Source organism: Colletotrichum higginsianum, chromosome 6 (genome assembly GCF_001672515.1).
Source record: "Colletotrichum higginsianum IMI 349063 chromosome 6, whole genome shotgun sequence".
NCBI lineage: Eukaryota > Fungi > Ascomycota > Sordariomycetes > Glomerellales > Glomerellaceae > Colletotrichum > Colletotrichum higginsianum.
In genome coordinates, this window is record NC_030959.1 from 2195767 (window position 1) to 2212683 (window position 16917).

Genomic DNA, 16917 nt, shown 5'->3' on the forward strand with positions numbered 1-16917 from the left:
CATCGTCGCGAGGTCAACGACTGCTCGCTCGGTGGTGGTGGTGTATGCATGCATGCCATCCAAGCCAACCTATCGATCCCTTTCCGCTCTGCCGATGCCGGGGTTCTACGCCATTTAACACCATTCTGCTTGGGAGGGACGCAAGCAACCGGAGGATGCCAGAAGCGAACAACACCCGTCGTTCGGGTCGCACAAATAAATGACGAGAACGAGCATGCGGGGGAAGAGAAGAGAGGAAGAAGAGGAGACCCTGGCAGAATAACACAGGGCAGGCAGATATGAAGAACAAGCCTGCAAGACAAGTCTGGTGAGGTACTGTCGGGCGAACCGTTCGTCTGCGGGCTTCCGAGAACAGCGCCGGTTTTCCATTTATTCGTTTCCTTGTTTTTGTCATCCTCTCCCAGGCCGGCATCTTTCTGGGATAGTGCAGGACGACGCAGATTAAGGTTGTCGATTGATTGGTGTAATTGTAAAGTGGAAAGCATTAATGGAGTGCTCTCAGTGTGTGTGTCTCTCTCTCTCTCAACATCAACATCAACAGTGCCCGGGGTGCCCCGGTGAGGGAAAGCAAGACAGCAGGAAAATAACAGGACAACACAAACCATCTGTACACTGCGACCGTCTCGCGCAGGATTGCTACTTGCAAGGGGGGTGGAGGAGAAAAGATTGATGGCATGCGGGCCATTGGAAAGTGAGATGAGCCGACATGTGGAATCTGCGTGCCCACCAACAATGTTTATTTGATTAAAACGACTGGAGACCGAGTCCGCCTATCCAACGCCGGGAAGGATTTGTGTGTGATTTACAGCGCAACCGGGGGCACCGGGGGGGGGACGGAGGACGGGGAGTAGCCGTCAAAATCCCGCGAAGGCAAACCCAAAAGCACGCGTTGTAAAGTGTTGTCGGCGGGAACGCGGCCGTTTGGGAACATCGCGGAAAAATGTGGGCTTGCGGAGAGAGGGAGAGCGAGGGAGAGAGAGATGGGTCTTGTTTCTGAAATTCTGAGCGATGTTTGATGTGCGGCCGTCTAGAACCGGAACGCTCGAGGGCGAAATCTCGAATCGTGGCGGTGCCAGGAGAGGAGGATCTGCGTCTCGAAGCCGACGGAGGAGGGGGGAAGAGAGGGGCCTGTGCGAGTAAAGAACGGGGTAGGTAGGAATTTTGGGGAGGTTGGCTTGTGTGGGAAAGCGTTGCAGTTGGGTTTCTTCGTGTCGACAACAAGAACACAGCCTCCTTCGCCCAGGCATGGAACAGGAATTGGACAAAGTTGGGATGTTCGCTCACTAGGGACAATGGTGCAACGACGGGCCCCAGCAGTTCCTTGGCCCCGAAACATTGGACTCTCGCCGATCGCCAGCCCTTGGTCTCGGAGCGTTGTGAACGCATGGAATCAGGCTCGGTGTGCGTCGGTGAGGAACAGAGTAAGGACGCGGATAGAAAGAGGTGAGGAGGAAAGAGAGTTAAGGATGACGGAAAACCATGGTGTGGCCGGATGTGTTGCAGGACAAGAACGGACGACAGCATCTGTCTTGAGTCTCATCCATCTCTCAATCGCCCACACAGCACGAGGGCCGCCCGTTGTCCAATTGAGTCCCGCCTCGCAGGTGACCCTTGCGGCGACCAGGGCCATTTTTAGACGTCTCAGGGGCGCGGTTCCAGACGAAACCACGCAAGCTGGAGGGGGGGGGCGGAGGGACGCATCGGTGACGTCGAGCCTGTTTAGTGGGCATTGGGCAGTCTGGTGAAGAGTCGCTCGCGGTTTGTATGCCGGATGCCGGCTGTTCAGGTGTTCCGCCGTGCGCCAACGCTTGTGGCCCCGGCCAGGCATGGTTTGCTGGAATCGCCGGAGCAATGCATACGTATGCGTTCCCGCCATGTCTTAGGCTCGTCGTCTCTTGACTCCTGCGGAGGGGAGAGCAGTCGTGGCAGTGCAGAGAGTTAAGACGATGGGGGGAACCAGTACGCTAGTTAAAATGAGCAATGAGTTGGTCTGTCTCTCAGGCGGTCGGGTCTAGCGGTCGCTATAGAGTCTCTGTTGTTTGAGGCTGGACGGCGGCGCCCAAACAGTTGATGTCGCGGAGGTGCGTGAAATGAGAGCGGCCGAGGGAATATGCCAGCGGCACACGGTCGGCTGAGAGTGCGTCCCGAAAGCGGCCTCGCCATATGGCCGAACAGAAGCTGGACAGGAAAGGAAAGCAACAAGTGGACGGACGAACAGCAAAAGACGGGAGGCGGGAAGAGATCGGACGGGGGCGCATGTGGGTGAATAACCTTGGCGGCCTTGGCCTTGTAGACTTTCAGACTTGCATACACGCAGATGGGGAATTCGGATGGCTTGAATGACGCTTTGATTGCGGGATTCCGCCATGCACAACGACGATCCTGTCAGTGTTTGCCGGTGCCGGTGTTGGTGCAGTGGGTGGTACAGGTGTTGATGCTGTTGCTGCTGCCGTGTCGGCATGGTGACAAGAATATAGGGACTGATAGTCGGGAGCAGCAGTAGCGGTATCAAACGGCCCACGAGTGATGTTCGCCTGTGGTCGCCAGAGAGATGTCGATGTGTTGCAGAAAATCATCCCTTCGGCATGTCGACTTCCCTTTGTGAGTGACCAACAGGGTTGGCTCGTAAAAATACACTCACTTACTTAGTCTCTGCAGCACGTCGTGTTGGCCTGGCATGCGTGCCTTGGCTAATTCGTACAGTGACTGAGTAAGTAAGTGAGTGGCTTTCTCAGCGACTGGATGCCTGTCGCCTGAGCCGTTCCCGAGCTGTTTACGCGCCTCGCCCAGCCCTCGTATTTCTGTTAGGAGCGATACGAGCTGAGTCGAGTGTCGAAAGCAGCCGTACGGCGGGGATACTTGATGCCGAGTGCATGCAGCGCGCATGCAGAATGTACTCCCGCTGTTGCCGGGCCGTGCGTTCCAGCCTCGCCAAAAAGGGGCATACCAAGCAGTACCTCCCTCATCTCTGTCCCATTGGGCGCGTGTTGCTCCCCTCTCCAGAAGGAAATTAACCCTTTCGCAGCCAGCGACTTGTGCCGGCACCGCCTGGCACCGCGTACGAATACCGGGCCTAGCCTACCGTCGTTACCCCTGTCTGCCCATGATGCGTGACCCACCATCCACATCAAGTCCACAGCATGATGGATTCCTGCTGTTGCGCGGCGCTCCTTCCCTCTCCCACACCAGTGCCACCACCAGGTCCACCACTGCGCTACCCCCCTTCCCTCTTCCACCCCCGTGTTCTGTGTCTGATTCTGGCCCTTGCCCAGTTTTTCCCTGAAATCCGAACCACCTTGCATCGAGCCCAGCAACAGTCAGCGACTGCTCTCAACCGACCGGACCGCCCAGCGCCTCCTTTCATCACTCACGCACTCATTCACTCCGCCTTCCCACCCCGTCCACCCCTTTGCTTGGCGATCTCTCCTTCCCTTTCCCTCCCTTCCATTTCTCAGCTCTTTCTTCTACTACGTACGAATATAACAAACAACAAACAAAACCACTGAATCCCTCCGCATACCCGTTTCCCCCGTCCCTCGTCCTCGTCCACCCCGCCATATCCACGACGACGACAACGACGACGACGAAGCCGCCGCCGCCCCAGCGAAACGACTGAGCCTACGACCACGATACGGCTCCACGCTTCTCTACCCGGCGCCTTTGAGAGGGACGCCCTCCCCAAACCCTCGACCCTTCGCTTCGTTTTTGTTTTTGCTGGAAGAAGGACTTCGCCCTGAGCGACCTGGAACTCGAGAGGACTCGCACCGCGCCAACCCGAGAATCATCGGCAGATAACCTTCGCTTGCACCCTTTTTCCCCTGCCACGAAAAGTCACCTCCCTGCGACGCATCGCCTAAGACGATTCGTTCCTTCGATCGACCGCATCAGCTATCCCCTTCGCTTCTATTCGCCCTCTTCTTCTCCTTCTGCCATCAACACTTCCCGTCTGGAACGACCCGGATTCTATGATTGCCTTAACCTTGGACTAGACGCTTTCCAACTTTCCCATTCCTTCGCTTTCCGCCGTCTAATCCCCACGACTTCCGCCCTCCGTAAAGCGGACCACTTGACCCTCACCTAGACGGCAACGACGAACAATCGCCCATGATGCGGTTGTCATTCGCAAAGCCGCTGCTCCTGCTCGGCTCTCTGGCCGCCTATCTTACCACCCCCGTCATGGCCGCCGAGCAGTTGCTGCAGTCCAACTCACTCAACACTTGTCAGGATGACTCGAGTTTCACGGCCAGTCTGTTCAACGTCGTCTTCACCCCTAGCAACGGGAGTGCTGCCATTAACATTGTTGCCGTTTCCTCCGTCCAGGGCAGCATCGTTTTCGATGTCTCCATCTCGGCTTATGGTTACGAATTTCTGAGGCGTACCGTTGACCCCTGCAGCATCAACCTCGCTGGTCTGTGCCCCATGACTGCTGGAAAGATCACCATGAACTTCAACCTCCCCGTCGGCGAGGACGCTGTCGGACAGATTCCCGGCATCGCCTACAACATTCCCGATCTCGACGCCACTGTCCGTGTCTTTGTCAACTTGACCGATACCGACGAGAGTGTGGCTTGTGTCGAGGCCGACATCTCAAACGGAAAGACTGTCGACTTGATTGGAGTCAAATGGGCCACCGCGATCATTGCCGGCCTGGGTTTGATTTCCTCTGCCATCATTTCAGGTCTGGGTCACACCAACACTGCCGCCCACGTTGCTGCCAACACCCTGTCGCTCTTTGGCTACTTTCAGTCTCAGGCCATCGTCGGCCTGACCGGTGTACACCTGCCTCCCATTGTCCAATCCTGGACTCAGGACTTCGTGTGGTCTATGGGCATCATCCGCGTCCAATTCATGCAAGACATCTTCACCTGGTACCAGCGGGCCACGGGTGGAACGCCGGCCACCCTCCTGAACTCTCTGACGACCACGTCTGTTCAAGTTGAGAAGCGTTCCCTGGATTGGGCCGTTTCCGCCGCCAGGATGGCCAGGCGCGGTATCGAGGCAGGTGCTTCTGTTGTCGCCAAGAGAGCCAACATCCAGCTGTCTTCCGGCAGCTACATCGTCTTCGGTATCCAACGAGTCGCCTTCCGAGCCAAGATCGAATCGACCAACCTCTTCATGACCGGATTGACCTTCTTCTGCATCTTCGTCATCTTTACCGTCCTTGGCGTCGCTGCCTTCAAGGGATTTTGCGAGTTGGCAGTCCGACAGAAGTGGATGAAGAGCGAGAAGTTCTTCGAGTTCCGCAACGGATGGTTCACCGTCTTGAAGGGCATCCTCTTCCGCATGACTCTGATTGGTTTCCCTCAGATGACGATCCTCTGCCTCTGGGAGTTCACTCAGGTCGACTCCGCCGCCGAGGTCGTCCTCGCCGTCTTCTTCCTCTTCGGCATGGCTCTCACCCTTGGCTGGGCCTCCTTCAAGGTCATTCGCATCGCCCGCCGGTCTGTTGCCATGCATCGCAACCCGGCCTACATCCTGTTCTCGGATCCCCAGGCTCTGAACAAGTGGGGTTTCCTCTACGTTCAGTTCCGCGCATCGGCCTACTACTTTATTGTGCCTATGCTTGGCTACACCGTTGTCAAGGGCATGTTCGTCGCGTTCGCCCAGCGCAACGGAACCATCCAGGCTATTGCGTTTGTCATCATCGAGGCGGCGGCTCTCATCGCTGCCAGCGTCCTCCGCCCCTGGATGGACAAGAGCACCAACTCGTTCAACATTGCCATTTGCGTCATGAACTTCCTCAACGCCATCTTCCTACTCATCTTCTCGGACGTCTTCGGCGCCCCGGCCTTGGTCAATGGAATCGTTGGTGTTGTGCTCTTCATCGCCAACGCGGCCTTCGCTTTGATTCTCCTGCTCCTCGTCATCGTTAGCAGCACTTTGATCTACTTCCGCAAGAATCCGGATGCTCGCTACCAGTTCATGGCGGACGACCGCGCCTCGTTCATGAAATCGCAGACTCAGCTCAATACGACGACGGAACTGGATGCCCTGGCCGCCACCGCCCGAGGTGATAAGGCGCACTACAACAAGGGACTTGACCTCGACGACGACAATGACTCCATCTCGTCCGAGTCCTTGCGTCGCCGCGCGGATGCTTCGGGCGTTGGCGTGCCGCAGTCGGCAGCACAGTCTCAGCACTCTCTGCAGAGACCCGGCGGCCAGAACGGCCAGGCGCCCCATTCTCCGGTGGATCCCTCGATGCCTCTGTTCCCGGCCGACAACCGCAACCCTTACGGACAGGCCCCGACAAGAACTCCTAGCCCGTACAACGGCTCTGCATCCACACTCGCTGCCAATGGCAACCCCAACCAGTTCAGGCAACAAAACAACGCCAGCCCCGCACAATACAGATCACAAAACAACGCTAGGTAAGATCCCACTTGGACAGATGAATGGAACGGAACGACGGCTAATTCTCCAACAGCCCTTGGCAGCGAGGTGCCGGTTATGACCACTAGATATGACTTACCATGATGATAAATTGTTTTGACGGAAGATACCATTCCGCACGGTCTGCTGGGCCTTTGTTGTTGGATGGCATGGCTCGTGATGACAGTACAGTTGGTCATACCAGCTCTCTGGGACTCGACCAGGCTCAGTTCCGTATTGACGCACCGGACATGTGAGAAGAGGTGGGGCCCTTTTCTTCAGTTGTGGCGAGCATAGAGGCACAGCACGGACGGAGTGGTATCTTTCTTATGTTTTCCTTGCTTTATCACACTGTTCAACTTATAACTCTTGTCTCTCTGGCATCGAGGACGGCGTCCCAAGATCACGGCGTTGATTTGTTGTTTATATGGGACCGCCGGACACGCCAACCAGGGTGGTTGCTGCGCTGGATTGGGATTTTTGATATTCGGAAACACGTTGCAGCTGGCTGATGGAGAGATGTCATTCTCACATCACGGCAACCAGTAGCAGCAGCCATGATGATGGATTGGAGGATCGGAATACGGGGTCCAAAAGGACCAGCCTGGGGACGAAGAAGATGTCGAATCTTCGTACCCCCTGGACAAGGATAAAACAACAAAAGCCATATAAAAATAGCTAATGAATTCTCTCTGTCACCATAACGACCTTTCCCAGTCGAGCTCTTGTCTTGTCCGATGCAATACGGCTTTTGCAAGTAAGGCTGACAATTACCATTGATTGGTGTGTTATCTCAGGGGGGGCGGAGCATGGAAGGAAAGGAAGTGTTTGGCCGATGGGCGAGGAACGAACAGGACACATTCATGGCTCAGCAGCCGGGTCTATGACTCGTCGTCGGCCGCTGTCTACGGATACTACAGGGGCACTCGACGCGCGGGGTTTCCGTCAGCAAAGATGTCTCTGATGGATGACCGGGCGGTGGTATGTGGGAAAGGGTGGGGGGGGGGGGGGGGGGGGGGGTTAGAGATGAGCAAATTCGGTGGATGAGGAGAAGGAGGCTTAGTACATTGGAACCTCGCCCTCTCTCGGCCGCCGCCACGACGACTCGTACGGCAACCGAGACGAGGAGGAGTAATCGGTGAAGGGGGAAAGAGTCTATTTTCGATCCGTCTCATTGGCGGTGGCCGGCCGCGAGTTGAAAAAGAAACAAGGTTTATGAGATTCGGCCGAGACGAGGTGGGAAGCGAGCCGGGAAGGGGGGGGGGATAGAGAGAGAGAGAATGAGTTCAGTTCTGTCGGCCGGCGGTTCCGAATCATCCGACCGTGACCGGGGCAAACAGGGACTCGAAGGGTGGGGATGGGGTGAAGGTGAAGGCGAGGGTGAAGGTGGGATGGGTGTGGTCGGCCTGAGCGGTACGTCCGTACCGGAGGGCCGGAGTTGACTGATATTCGGTCCGGAGTGGGGAGATGGAGGGGAGGAGGAGGCGGAGCGAAAGGGGGTCACGGTGAAGGTGGTGTAGGATGGCGTGGTGGGGGAGAACGAGAGCCAGGAGAGGAAAAGGCCAGGTGGAGGGGGGGGGGGGGAGGCAAGGCGGAGCAGGCCCCGGAGGTTGCCTATCGACGGGTGGGACGACTTTCCGGGCTAACACGGATCCGGAGGGCGGGGCAGGCGACCGACTGGTTTGCCATTTCTTTGTCCGTGCAACGGTCATTGACCCGCGGGTGGTGTACGGGTGGTGGTGTGGTGAGAAGAGCAAGAGTGTTTGATCGTCGATCCGGCGCGCAGAAAGCCCGAAGGGAAGGGATGTGACGGATCCCCCCCCGGCGTGATGAGGTAGATGGATGACGAAAGGGGGGGAATTCACCGATCGAGTTGGAGAACCCCCCCCCCCCCTCGGCCTTGGGATCATTGCAATGTTATCGGATCATGTTAGACTTTACGAAGTCCAGGTCTGGCCGTCGGATAATGCAAGCCTGACGACGCCTCTTGGCCTCTCGACGTTGAGAAAGAAATGGCTTTCTTGGCCACGCATGTGCCTCTTGGCTTTGGTGGGCAGTCAGTGTGACAGGAGGACACTCGCTCGGGGGGGGGGGGGGGGGGGGGGGTTAAGGAAGGAAGCACGTTTGCAAAATACGATGGAGCTATTTCCAACTGGGAAGCAACAGGCGAGAGGGAGTGGCTCTCTCTCTATCTCTCTCTCGCGTAGAGAGCGGGGAGTAAGGTGGGAGAGGACACCAAGGCAGAGACAGAAGCACACAGAGAAGGAGTGAGGTCCTGGATGGCTGAAAGAGCCCCCCCTTCCCCCACCGCAGTCATCGGAGGGCGCTTAGAATCCGGTGTTCATGACTTTGTTCGCTGGAGACGAGGGCGTAACAGCCAGGTCGAGGAGAGAGGGGAAAGCCCTCGACGAGGAGGAGAGCGGATGTTGCGGATGCTAAACCTCCGCATCCCCTCGAATATGCTAGGGCTATGTCTTGCCAGGCGGAGGGGCTTGTGGCGCGGTGGTTTGCCGTGGCTTGAGTCTTTTTGGGAGGTGCCCGTAAGGCTTCACATGCAGGGGCTAGGAGGAGGTGGGTGACACGGAACCCGGAGAATGTCAAATGCAGGCACTCACTCACTTTGACGTCTCTGGGGCTGGGGCTTTGGTTTCTTTGGGCCGCGACGGGGCGAATTGTCTCCCGGCAAAGAGTGTGGCGCGCCTCGGCAGTTGCAAAGATGATGACGAGACGGTCCTGGCAGCGCTGTTTGATGTTCCAGCCTTGAGGCGCCGTTAGATCACGGTAGAGAGGCAGGCCGTTCTTGATCACCTCGCTTCACTGGGTGTCTGGTGGGAGTCGCTTGTCACTCGAGCCGGCCTTGAATTGGGTTCAAGACTTTCGCTTGACAAGTAGTGCGGGGCGGCTGAACAGATCGTGGACTTCCTTGAGGAGGGGGAGGAGGAGGAGGAGGGGGAGGAGGAGGAGGAGGAGGAGGAGGAGGAGGAGGAGGAGAAGACGTATCATCGTAGGCTTTTTCGGGATACCTGGCTGGTCATCCAGGTGGCAGAGTATTTGGAACCCCCCCTCCCCCCCTCAGCGGCCGCTGGCTAGCACAAGCACCGGGTTGTCGAGTTCTCGTTATCGTTGAAGAGGAGCCCGGCTTGGTGTCTCCCTACTGTGTGCCTCGCAGGGGTTTCTGGACCGTTTCTAACTGTTGGCTGGTCAACTTGGCTGCTGCGTCGTTTGCCCACGGGCCATTAGACAGCCAGAAGCTGCCGGGAAGGCGCGTAGACTAGCGACAAGAACCGCGTGGCGCCGACTACAACATTGAAGCCGCTTGACATCTGGCCCGCAGCCTTAAGAGATGTGTGGATGTCACGGACATTCTGGCCCGGAGAATAACGGTCTTCTCTGGGTTTGATCAAGCCGCAGTGCCGCGCCCACCTGGGGAAGACTGCATTTGGCCAGCTTGTCCGAAATGATAGCGAGACGGAGAGGACAAACTGTGGCTCGTGTATATGGCGGACGCCTCTGTCGGGCTGAGTGTGGGAAAAGGGGAAAGCGCATGGTGTAACCCACGAGCTACTGTGTTCATCATGTCTTCGCTGTGCAAGCCGGCAGCTGTCATGACGACGGGAGCTGAGGGTGAACGCAGACGCAGGAGGTCTGCCAAAGGTAGGATGCCTGTCATGGACCGGACTAGCCTGAGTTGACGACGGCCGCCCTCCCCAGAGTCTGCCTGCCCTGGGCATGCCGAGTCGTCCAAGGGTGGAGGGTGAGCAGCGGCTCGGAATATGGGCCCCCCGAGTGAGACACTCTGGACTGACCGAGAAGCGACACACCTAGAAAGTCTGTTTTCGTCCGGATTGGGCCATGGCCGCGAGTTTCCCACCCGTGTCCTCCTTTGGTTCTTTGGATTTGACGCACGGCAAATGCTCAAGCTAGTCAGTCACACAGCCAGACGAACCCAAGCTGTGTTCGGGGGAAATATCATTGGCCAAGGAACGAGACGGAAGATGGAACTTGGCCATATTCGGGCCAGCGGCAAGTCACAACTCTCTTTCCGTGCAGAAGTTCTCCTCTGGCTGCTGTGTAGGCGACTGACTGGCTGACTGACTGACTGGCAGACGACTCAGAAACCATGATGTCTTTTTTGGATGTTGATCATGTTTTACCATGACCTAAGACTATGGGCGGGAAGGGCCGAACTGGGCAGGACGGGCGATGGTGATCATCTCGGATCATGAAGCCTGCCGGGAGTTTTAGAGGGTTCTCGAAGCGGGGTACGATGGCAGCCCTACCTCATGGTTTCCCACTCTGGAGGATTTGATGACGATACCAAAGGCATGTCTTGCTCGCGAGCGAAGATGTAATATGTCATCCCTGTCTGCGTGACTCTCTACCTGGGCTGGCCACCGAGGCGGTTGAGACATCGTCAACAGAACGTGGCCCGCCGTAAGGCCAAGGGCCGCGGCATTTAGCGACTCCTTTGACGTTCCTCGACCTCTTGAACGCCCCTTGTCTTGCCCCCTTACTCAATATTTTGGGCAGAGGCGCAAGACCCTGACAGTGTCTTAGGATTTCGAGGTTGCGAGGACAGAGCTGCGCGTCTCTCGGGAGAGGGTCTCGGTCTTTCGGATGATGCAACTGAGACAAGGCTCGCGGCCGCCGAGGGGGCGAGATCTTTTCCCTCATTCCGTGGCGGGTTGACGTCGGCCATCGCGGGGCGGCGGGGGGCTCCCCTCGCTGCTGCTTCCGGTCGAGAGTGCAGCATCTCGCCGGGCGGCTGCGGCTGGGCAACCTCCACATCGCGGTTATGCAAAGCCAGGCCGCCCCGGCAGGTATGGTACCCGTTGGGGGGAGATGGTACCAGATGGGAGGGCTGTGTCTTGCCTGTCATGTAGGCGGTACCTGCATTCAGCTTGAACAGCAAACGTTGGATGAGGCGGAGGGGTGTTGAGTCGTTGATGGTGGTCGAGATCAAGCGCGGCTGCCATGACATGGACTATGGGTAGGGCCATGGGCAATGGGCAGACTAATAGAAGACCGTTTCCGGAAGGGGGTGTGTTCAAGTGAAGACGAGAGAGGGGGGTCCAGACGAGCCAGGCTTGTCCTACTTTGGAAATTCCAGCGAGTGTGAGATTGTAAAGGCGAGAGAGGTCATGATGGGGGGAGGGAGAGAGAAAAGAAGAGTAAGTGGTGGGTGGGGGTGGGGGTGAAAAACGCCAGCTGCTGTCAGAGGCAGATTTCCGCACTTGAGACATTCGTACGCAAAAGACACCCCCCCTTGATCCGTCATTGCTCCTGGCACCTATCAGTTTATGGGTTAGTGTAGCAAACGGATAGCCGGGGCAGACGCGATGAACTGCGAGATTCTGCAACGGGGATCTTGCACTAGTCTCCCCTAAGGGGTCGTGCGGTCGGATGGGCGGGCGGGCGGGCAGGCAGGCGGCAGGCGGCAGGCAGACCGGCTGAGTGAATGGCAGAGAACCAGACAGGCGAGCTTGTGGCTGTTCAGTTCCGCGTCGTTCTGGGACTGGGAAGTAAGCCGATCATCTCCCCCGTCGTCGGCCGCAGGTTGCCCGTCCCGAAGCTCTCGTCATACAATCCCGCTTTTCATTGCGAGGAGTGCGATGGAGGCGTTGTGGAAGTGCGGATGGATCAGTAGACGACGGTGAGGGCGAGGTAGGGCTTAGCGGTCCATCTCGAGGATGAGGAGGAGGAGGAGGGGGAGGAGGGGGAGGAGGGGGAGGGGGAGGCGTCTCGGTGCTGAGTGAGGTGCATGTAGAAAGCCAAGTCTCTGATCGGGGATAAGGAAAGGAGGGTAACAGAAAGAAGGAGGGAAAGCTATCTGTTTGCGGCGGATATTTTGGATTACAAACAACGCAAGAGACCGACACAGGCCAGCCCACTTACAATATACACACCCTCGCTCACCCACCCCCTCCCTCCCAGTCAGTCAGTACACACACCCTTTCCTACCTATATGGTATCTTTAACAAACTCCAGATGCCTTCAAAAGCCGAGAAGCCACAATTTCGGGGTCTGGACCTTGTATGCTGTTTTGGCAGGTACACTTCCGGGGCCGTATCGTCGTCGGATGATGGTCTGTGTTGACTCCCGCAAGGCGGCTGATCGCCCTGATCCTCCTCCTCCTCCTCCTCCTCCTTCTCCAGCAGTTGCACACCATCGCCCGTCGAGTGAGTACGGGAGTACGGGAAAGCACGGACAGGGGCTATCGCACAGACATGGCGGCCTAAGGTAGTCAAAGGGAAGACAGGAGGAGGAGCCCCCCCTCCGGCCCACCCTGGGTCTCGAGAGAGGGGGGGCTTCCGCCCGGTGTAGATGGACTAACGGATGGTTTGCGCGACGGGCGCACGTAGCGGCACCCAAGTACCTGCGTGATGAGAGGCTGCCCCGGCCCTCTGGGCTGGGATCTGAAAAGGGCTGCGCGAGGCGTCACTCGTTCAGTGACCACAAGGCACCGGTTCGTGGACCGGCGTACTGCTGACTGATTGTTGTTGTTGTTATTTTTGTTTTGAGTAAAAGACACGGGACGAATCGTATGTCACCGTTTGGTTCGAGATAAGGATGTTGGCGATCAACGTGATGACAAAACCCAACGCCGGGAAAGATCCGTAAGACGTAGAAACTGTGCGTTTCGACAGACTTGAGAAGTTGTGTGTTAGTGTGTAAGTGTAAGTGTGAGAGATAGAGAGAGAGATAGAGAGAGAGAGAGTGTGTGTGTTTTTGAAATATGTCATTTTTGATATTGAGTCTGTTCTGCTAGGATAGGTATCCAGTCCCCCCCTTCCTCCGCATCTCGTACCCTGGGCTCCAGCCTGTGATTTTGAATGGTACCAACATAAAGAAAACGGGATTAACTAGTTGAGTAAGTGCTGTTTGATGTTGTGAAGAGAGTAAAGCGGCCATCGTCGATAACCAGGTAAGGCGACATTCGAAGCTAACGCTCCTATGCCGCTCTGCAATGATAGTGGTAGTAGTGGAAGAAGAGAACGATGAAGAGAAGTTGGGAATGAAATCAAGGAAAGCCGCGGATCATTCGCGTACATTTGGTATCCCCTAAGGCCCTTAACCAAGCCTATCCAGTCCAGTCCAAAAAGAAAGAAAAAATGAAAATGAAAAACTCCCAAAGCGCTCCCATGCCTATGTTGCTGCGAGTCTCAGGTCACTTTTTCATGAATACATGAGGAAAACAGCCCGCCCTAGAAGACGAACCCTTCTTCGACCAGCTTGTCGACGTCCCCTCCCGCGGCCTTGACGGCTTTGATGGCCGCTTCGCTTAGCCGTCGGCGCTTCTCCATGGCCTCCTTCTCGCGGCGGGCCTTGGTCTTGGAGCTCCCGCTCGGCGCCACGCCTGTCATGAGGATGTTCTTGTCGCTGGGAGTGAAGTTGACGAATCCGACGCCTTCGGGCGCGCCGCCGAGGCCGCTTCCGATGGACGGTGTGCGCAAGCTCTCGCGTCTCGACCATGACCGCCGCTTCTTAACGCTTGCGCTCAGGGCCGCGCCGCCTCCGATGCTGGAAAGCGACCCGCCGCTGCTGTGACGGGAGCGGTTCGTGGGAGTAGGCGACGTCGAGGATTCGCGGCTGGGTTGACGTGTGCGGCTCGTGTTGCGAGTCTTGCGCATCGGCGTCGACATGCACATGTGACGAGTGCCTGCTGAAGGGGCACGGGGCATGCGAGGCCGGCGCTCGGTCATCTGTTGCGGATGTTGCTGGTGGTGGAGCTGCTGTTGCTGTGATTGTTGTTGTTGTTGTTGTTGTTGTTGTTGTTGTTGTTGCTGCTGCTGTTGTTGTTGTTGTTGATGATGATGATGATGCTGTTGGGGGGGCTGGTAGTGGACGACCGGCGACGACGTGGCACGGGGCTGAGGCATGTGAATCATGAGTCCAGACATCTCGGAACCGGCGGCGGCGAGGGTGTTGTACTCATACGGCAGCTCGCTGTGTTGTGTGTGCATGGCGAGGTTGAAGGTAGCGTTACGGGCGTTCTGGGCCTGATATGGCGAGTTGGACGACAAATCCATGTGGCTTCCATCCCACCATTGGTTGTCGAGGCCGTCCGAGGCATAGGCGTTGGACCAAGCGACGTGAGAGTCGGTCTGAGGAGTCGTTGTGGCCATTGGCCATGTGGCCTTGCTGGTGTTGGCAACATTGCCGGAGCTCATCTGCTGCTGCTGGTAGAACATGCCGCCCTTGTCGTCAAGGACAGGAGTGTCCATGGGCGTGGTGGGGTCGCCGCGGCGGAACATTGGTACGTGAGCTCCGGCAACGCCAGCATCGAAGAAAGGGTCATCCACGTAACCACCGCAAAAGGGCATACCGTTGCTCCCGGCCGACGATCCGGAAGGCAGGTCCTGAGGGATGGTGGCACTGTTGGGAGGGGAGAGGGGAAGTCTTGCGGACGGAGGGCCGGCGAGGCCGAGCTGCTCGGGGCGGAGCTTGAAAGATTTGCGAGGCGAGACGCTGGGCGAAAGGGGTCCCCTGGTTTCGACGGCGAGGGAAGACATGTTGGGCGGCTGTTTATGGCGGACAGACGCAGCTTTCTGCTGCAGTTTGGATGCGACAACTTTGAAGAAGTTGCTGGGCTTACGACCACCGTTGGTGCTGTTGCTGTTGCTGTTGCTGTTGCTGTTGCTGCTGCTTCCAACGGTGTTACTCTGACTACCGCTGCTGACGGCGAGGTGGAGTTTGATGTTGCTGCTGGTAGCGGACGAAGCTTGAGGAAGAGGAGTAGGAGGATGAGAAACGACGACAGGTGGTGCGCGAGATGGCGACGCTTTCAACGATATGCCTTCCAGGCGCAGGAGCTCAGAGTCAGAGATCGACTCAGACCCTCCTGCGTGAGCTGTGTCCGGATAGGTCGAAGCTTTTCTTTGTCCGTCGTCGCGGTCGATCGACCACGAAGACTGGAGCCCCGGGACGCCCACAGCAGATAGTACCAAGGCGTCTGCGGTCACCGCCGCCGCTACTCTAGCGGCTGCTGATGATGGCACTACTGTGGCAGCGGGACCTGCTGCGGCGCTAGTCCTAGCTTCCACGACCGGCTGCGAGTGGCAACTTAGCAGGTCGTCCAGATCGTCCGATGCGCTTGTCGTAGACGTGGACCCGTGTGCGGGGAGTGGCATGTTGAAGAAGAACGAGTCGGTCAAGGCGGGTGGTGGCATCTCGTCACCCCCGGCCGTCGAAAGCCTTTCGAGGTCGACAAATTCCTCGAAGAGGAGCGTGTCGTGGTGGTGGACAGCACCCGATCCCGGCCCCCCTCCGCCGCCAGGCCTCTCTGTCACTTCTCCCCCCCATGCCAGGTGAGACTGTCCCCCGCTACCGTCTTTGTCCTCGTCCATCGAGAACTGTACCTCCGAGTAGGCCATGTCGCCGTAGTCTGTCGGGTGCGAGCTGAGACTGATACTCTCGGCGGGGCTCCTCGTCCAATGTGAGACGGCCACAGTCATGCTCTCCTATGTCCCAATCTCTGCCTCTTTCTCTGTCTGTCTCTGTCTGTCTCTGTCTCGGTCTGCCGACTATCAGTCTCTAGTTCCGCAAGCGACCGAGAGCCAAGGCCAGGCAGGGCTGGCCAGGAACAGGAACAGAAGTGGTAGGTTAAGGCCAACGGGGAGGACCCAGTCTGTTGTAGCGTGGGTATGTAATGATGCGAGGCTGCGAGTGGAACGAACGAGACAAGGCGGGCCTATAGCAAAGGAAAGGTGACGGAGGGATGTTACAATGTTCGTTTTCAGCATACACAAGAAGAAGAAAAAGGTGTAGAAAGGAGTGAGGGAAAGTTGGCCACAGAACTGGGGTATAACCATCCAAGAATGGGATTCTTGTACGGAAAAGAAAGCCGTCGATGGTTGCAAGTCCGCATCAGGTGGAGGGGGCCAGTGTCAACAAATACCGCCCAGTTTCATGTCTCTGACCCTGCCACAGCAACTACTGCTCGAGAAATGGAGGCAGCACGGAGACGGGCGGCACTGGAATTGGGAGGACAGAGATCACCGTGCTTCCGGCGAGGGATGCTGCCAGCATCTGGCTGGCCAAAGGAATGCAACCCACGTCGTCTAGTGACCCAGCAGCATGTCCGCATTCCAGTCATTGCGACCGTCTCCCATTCTGTACCTGACAGAGCTGGGGTAGATGGGACGGAGAGACAGCGACGTCAAAGAAAACCCGGCTCCTCTTTCTTTCATGGCAACATCTGTTTGTCGGGAAGCGAAAGCTCCCAGGAAACAATCCCTCGCCTCGCCCTCCCAGCCAGGGCCAACGAGGACAACAAAGAGGCGTCACGTCGTACCTCGAAGGCAGGCCCGCACATCGTCTCCTGCTCACTGCCACACGCTTCAATTGATCAGGGCGACCAACCGCACCTTGATATCACGTATTCCGAATCGCTGATGCGCTGTGGTGGATATCGTCCGTTTGGAGAGCGCCACAGTCGGAGCACACCTACATTTCGTCATGTGCCCGGCCAATAAAGCCCTGTCGTGGTGCCGAGAGTACATGAAGATCTGGGCCTCTCTCCTTCTCATCTTTCCTATAGTCCTC

The 16917-nt window shown here is 57.3% G+C and overlaps 6 protein-coding genes across 6 annotated transcripts; 2 read left to right on the top strand and 4 right to left on the bottom strand.

Annotated features, from left to right (window-relative positions):
* Nucleotides 1-1390: 1390 nt before the first annotated feature.
* CH63R_09066 (uncharacterized protein) lies at nt 1391-1828 on the bottom strand (the record flags this gene model as incomplete). The annotated part of the gene is made up of 1 exon (XM_018304040.1): nt 1391-1828. One exon carries the CDS (start codon nt 1826-1828, stop codon nt 1391-1393), a length of 438 nt encoding a protein of 145 aa, XP_018156063.1.
* A 2276-nt stretch (nt 1829-4104) lies between these two features.
* CH63R_09067 (Transient receptor potential ion channel) lies at nt 4105-6461 on the top strand (the record flags this gene model as incomplete). The annotated part of the gene is made up of 2 exons (XM_018304041.1): nt 4105-6371; nt 6428-6461. 2 exons carry the CDS (start codon nt 4105-4107, stop codon nt 6459-6461), a joined length of 2301 nt encoding a protein of 766 aa, XP_018156064.1.
* Nucleotides 6462-8685: 2224 nt separating this feature from the next.
* Nucleotides 8686-9375, bottom strand: CH63R_09068 (uncharacterized protein; the record flags this gene model as incomplete). Its single annotated transcript, XM_018304042.1, has 2 exons — nt 8686-9184; nt 9248-9375. The coding sequence occupies 2 exons, from the start codon at nt 9373-9375 to the stop codon at nt 8686-8688; spliced, it is 627 nt and encodes a 208-aa protein (XP_018156065.1).
* A 1507-nt stretch (nt 9376-10882) lies between these two features.
* CH63R_09069 (uncharacterized protein) lies at nt 10883-11353 on the bottom strand (the record flags this gene model as incomplete). The annotated part of the gene is made up of 1 exon (XM_018304043.1): nt 10883-11353. One exon carries the CDS (start codon nt 11351-11353, stop codon nt 10883-10885), a length of 471 nt encoding a protein of 156 aa, XP_018156066.1.
* A 477-nt stretch (nt 11354-11830) lies between these two features.
* Nucleotides 11831-12019, top strand: CH63R_09070 (uncharacterized protein; the record flags this gene model as incomplete). The annotated part of the gene is made up of 1 exon (XM_018304044.1): nt 11831-12019. The coding sequence occupies one exon, from the start codon at nt 11831-11833 to the stop codon at nt 12017-12019; it is 189 nt and encodes a 62-aa protein (XP_018156067.1).
* Nucleotides 12020-13577: 1558 nt separating this feature from the next.
* On the bottom strand, nt 13578-15827 carry CH63R_09071 (Developmental regulatory protein; the record flags this gene model as incomplete). Its single annotated transcript, XM_018304045.1, has 1 exon — nt 13578-15827. The coding sequence occupies one exon, from the start codon at nt 15825-15827 to the stop codon at nt 13578-13580; it is 2250 nt and encodes a 749-aa protein (XP_018156068.1).
* Nucleotides 15828-16917: the final 1090 nt, after the last annotated feature.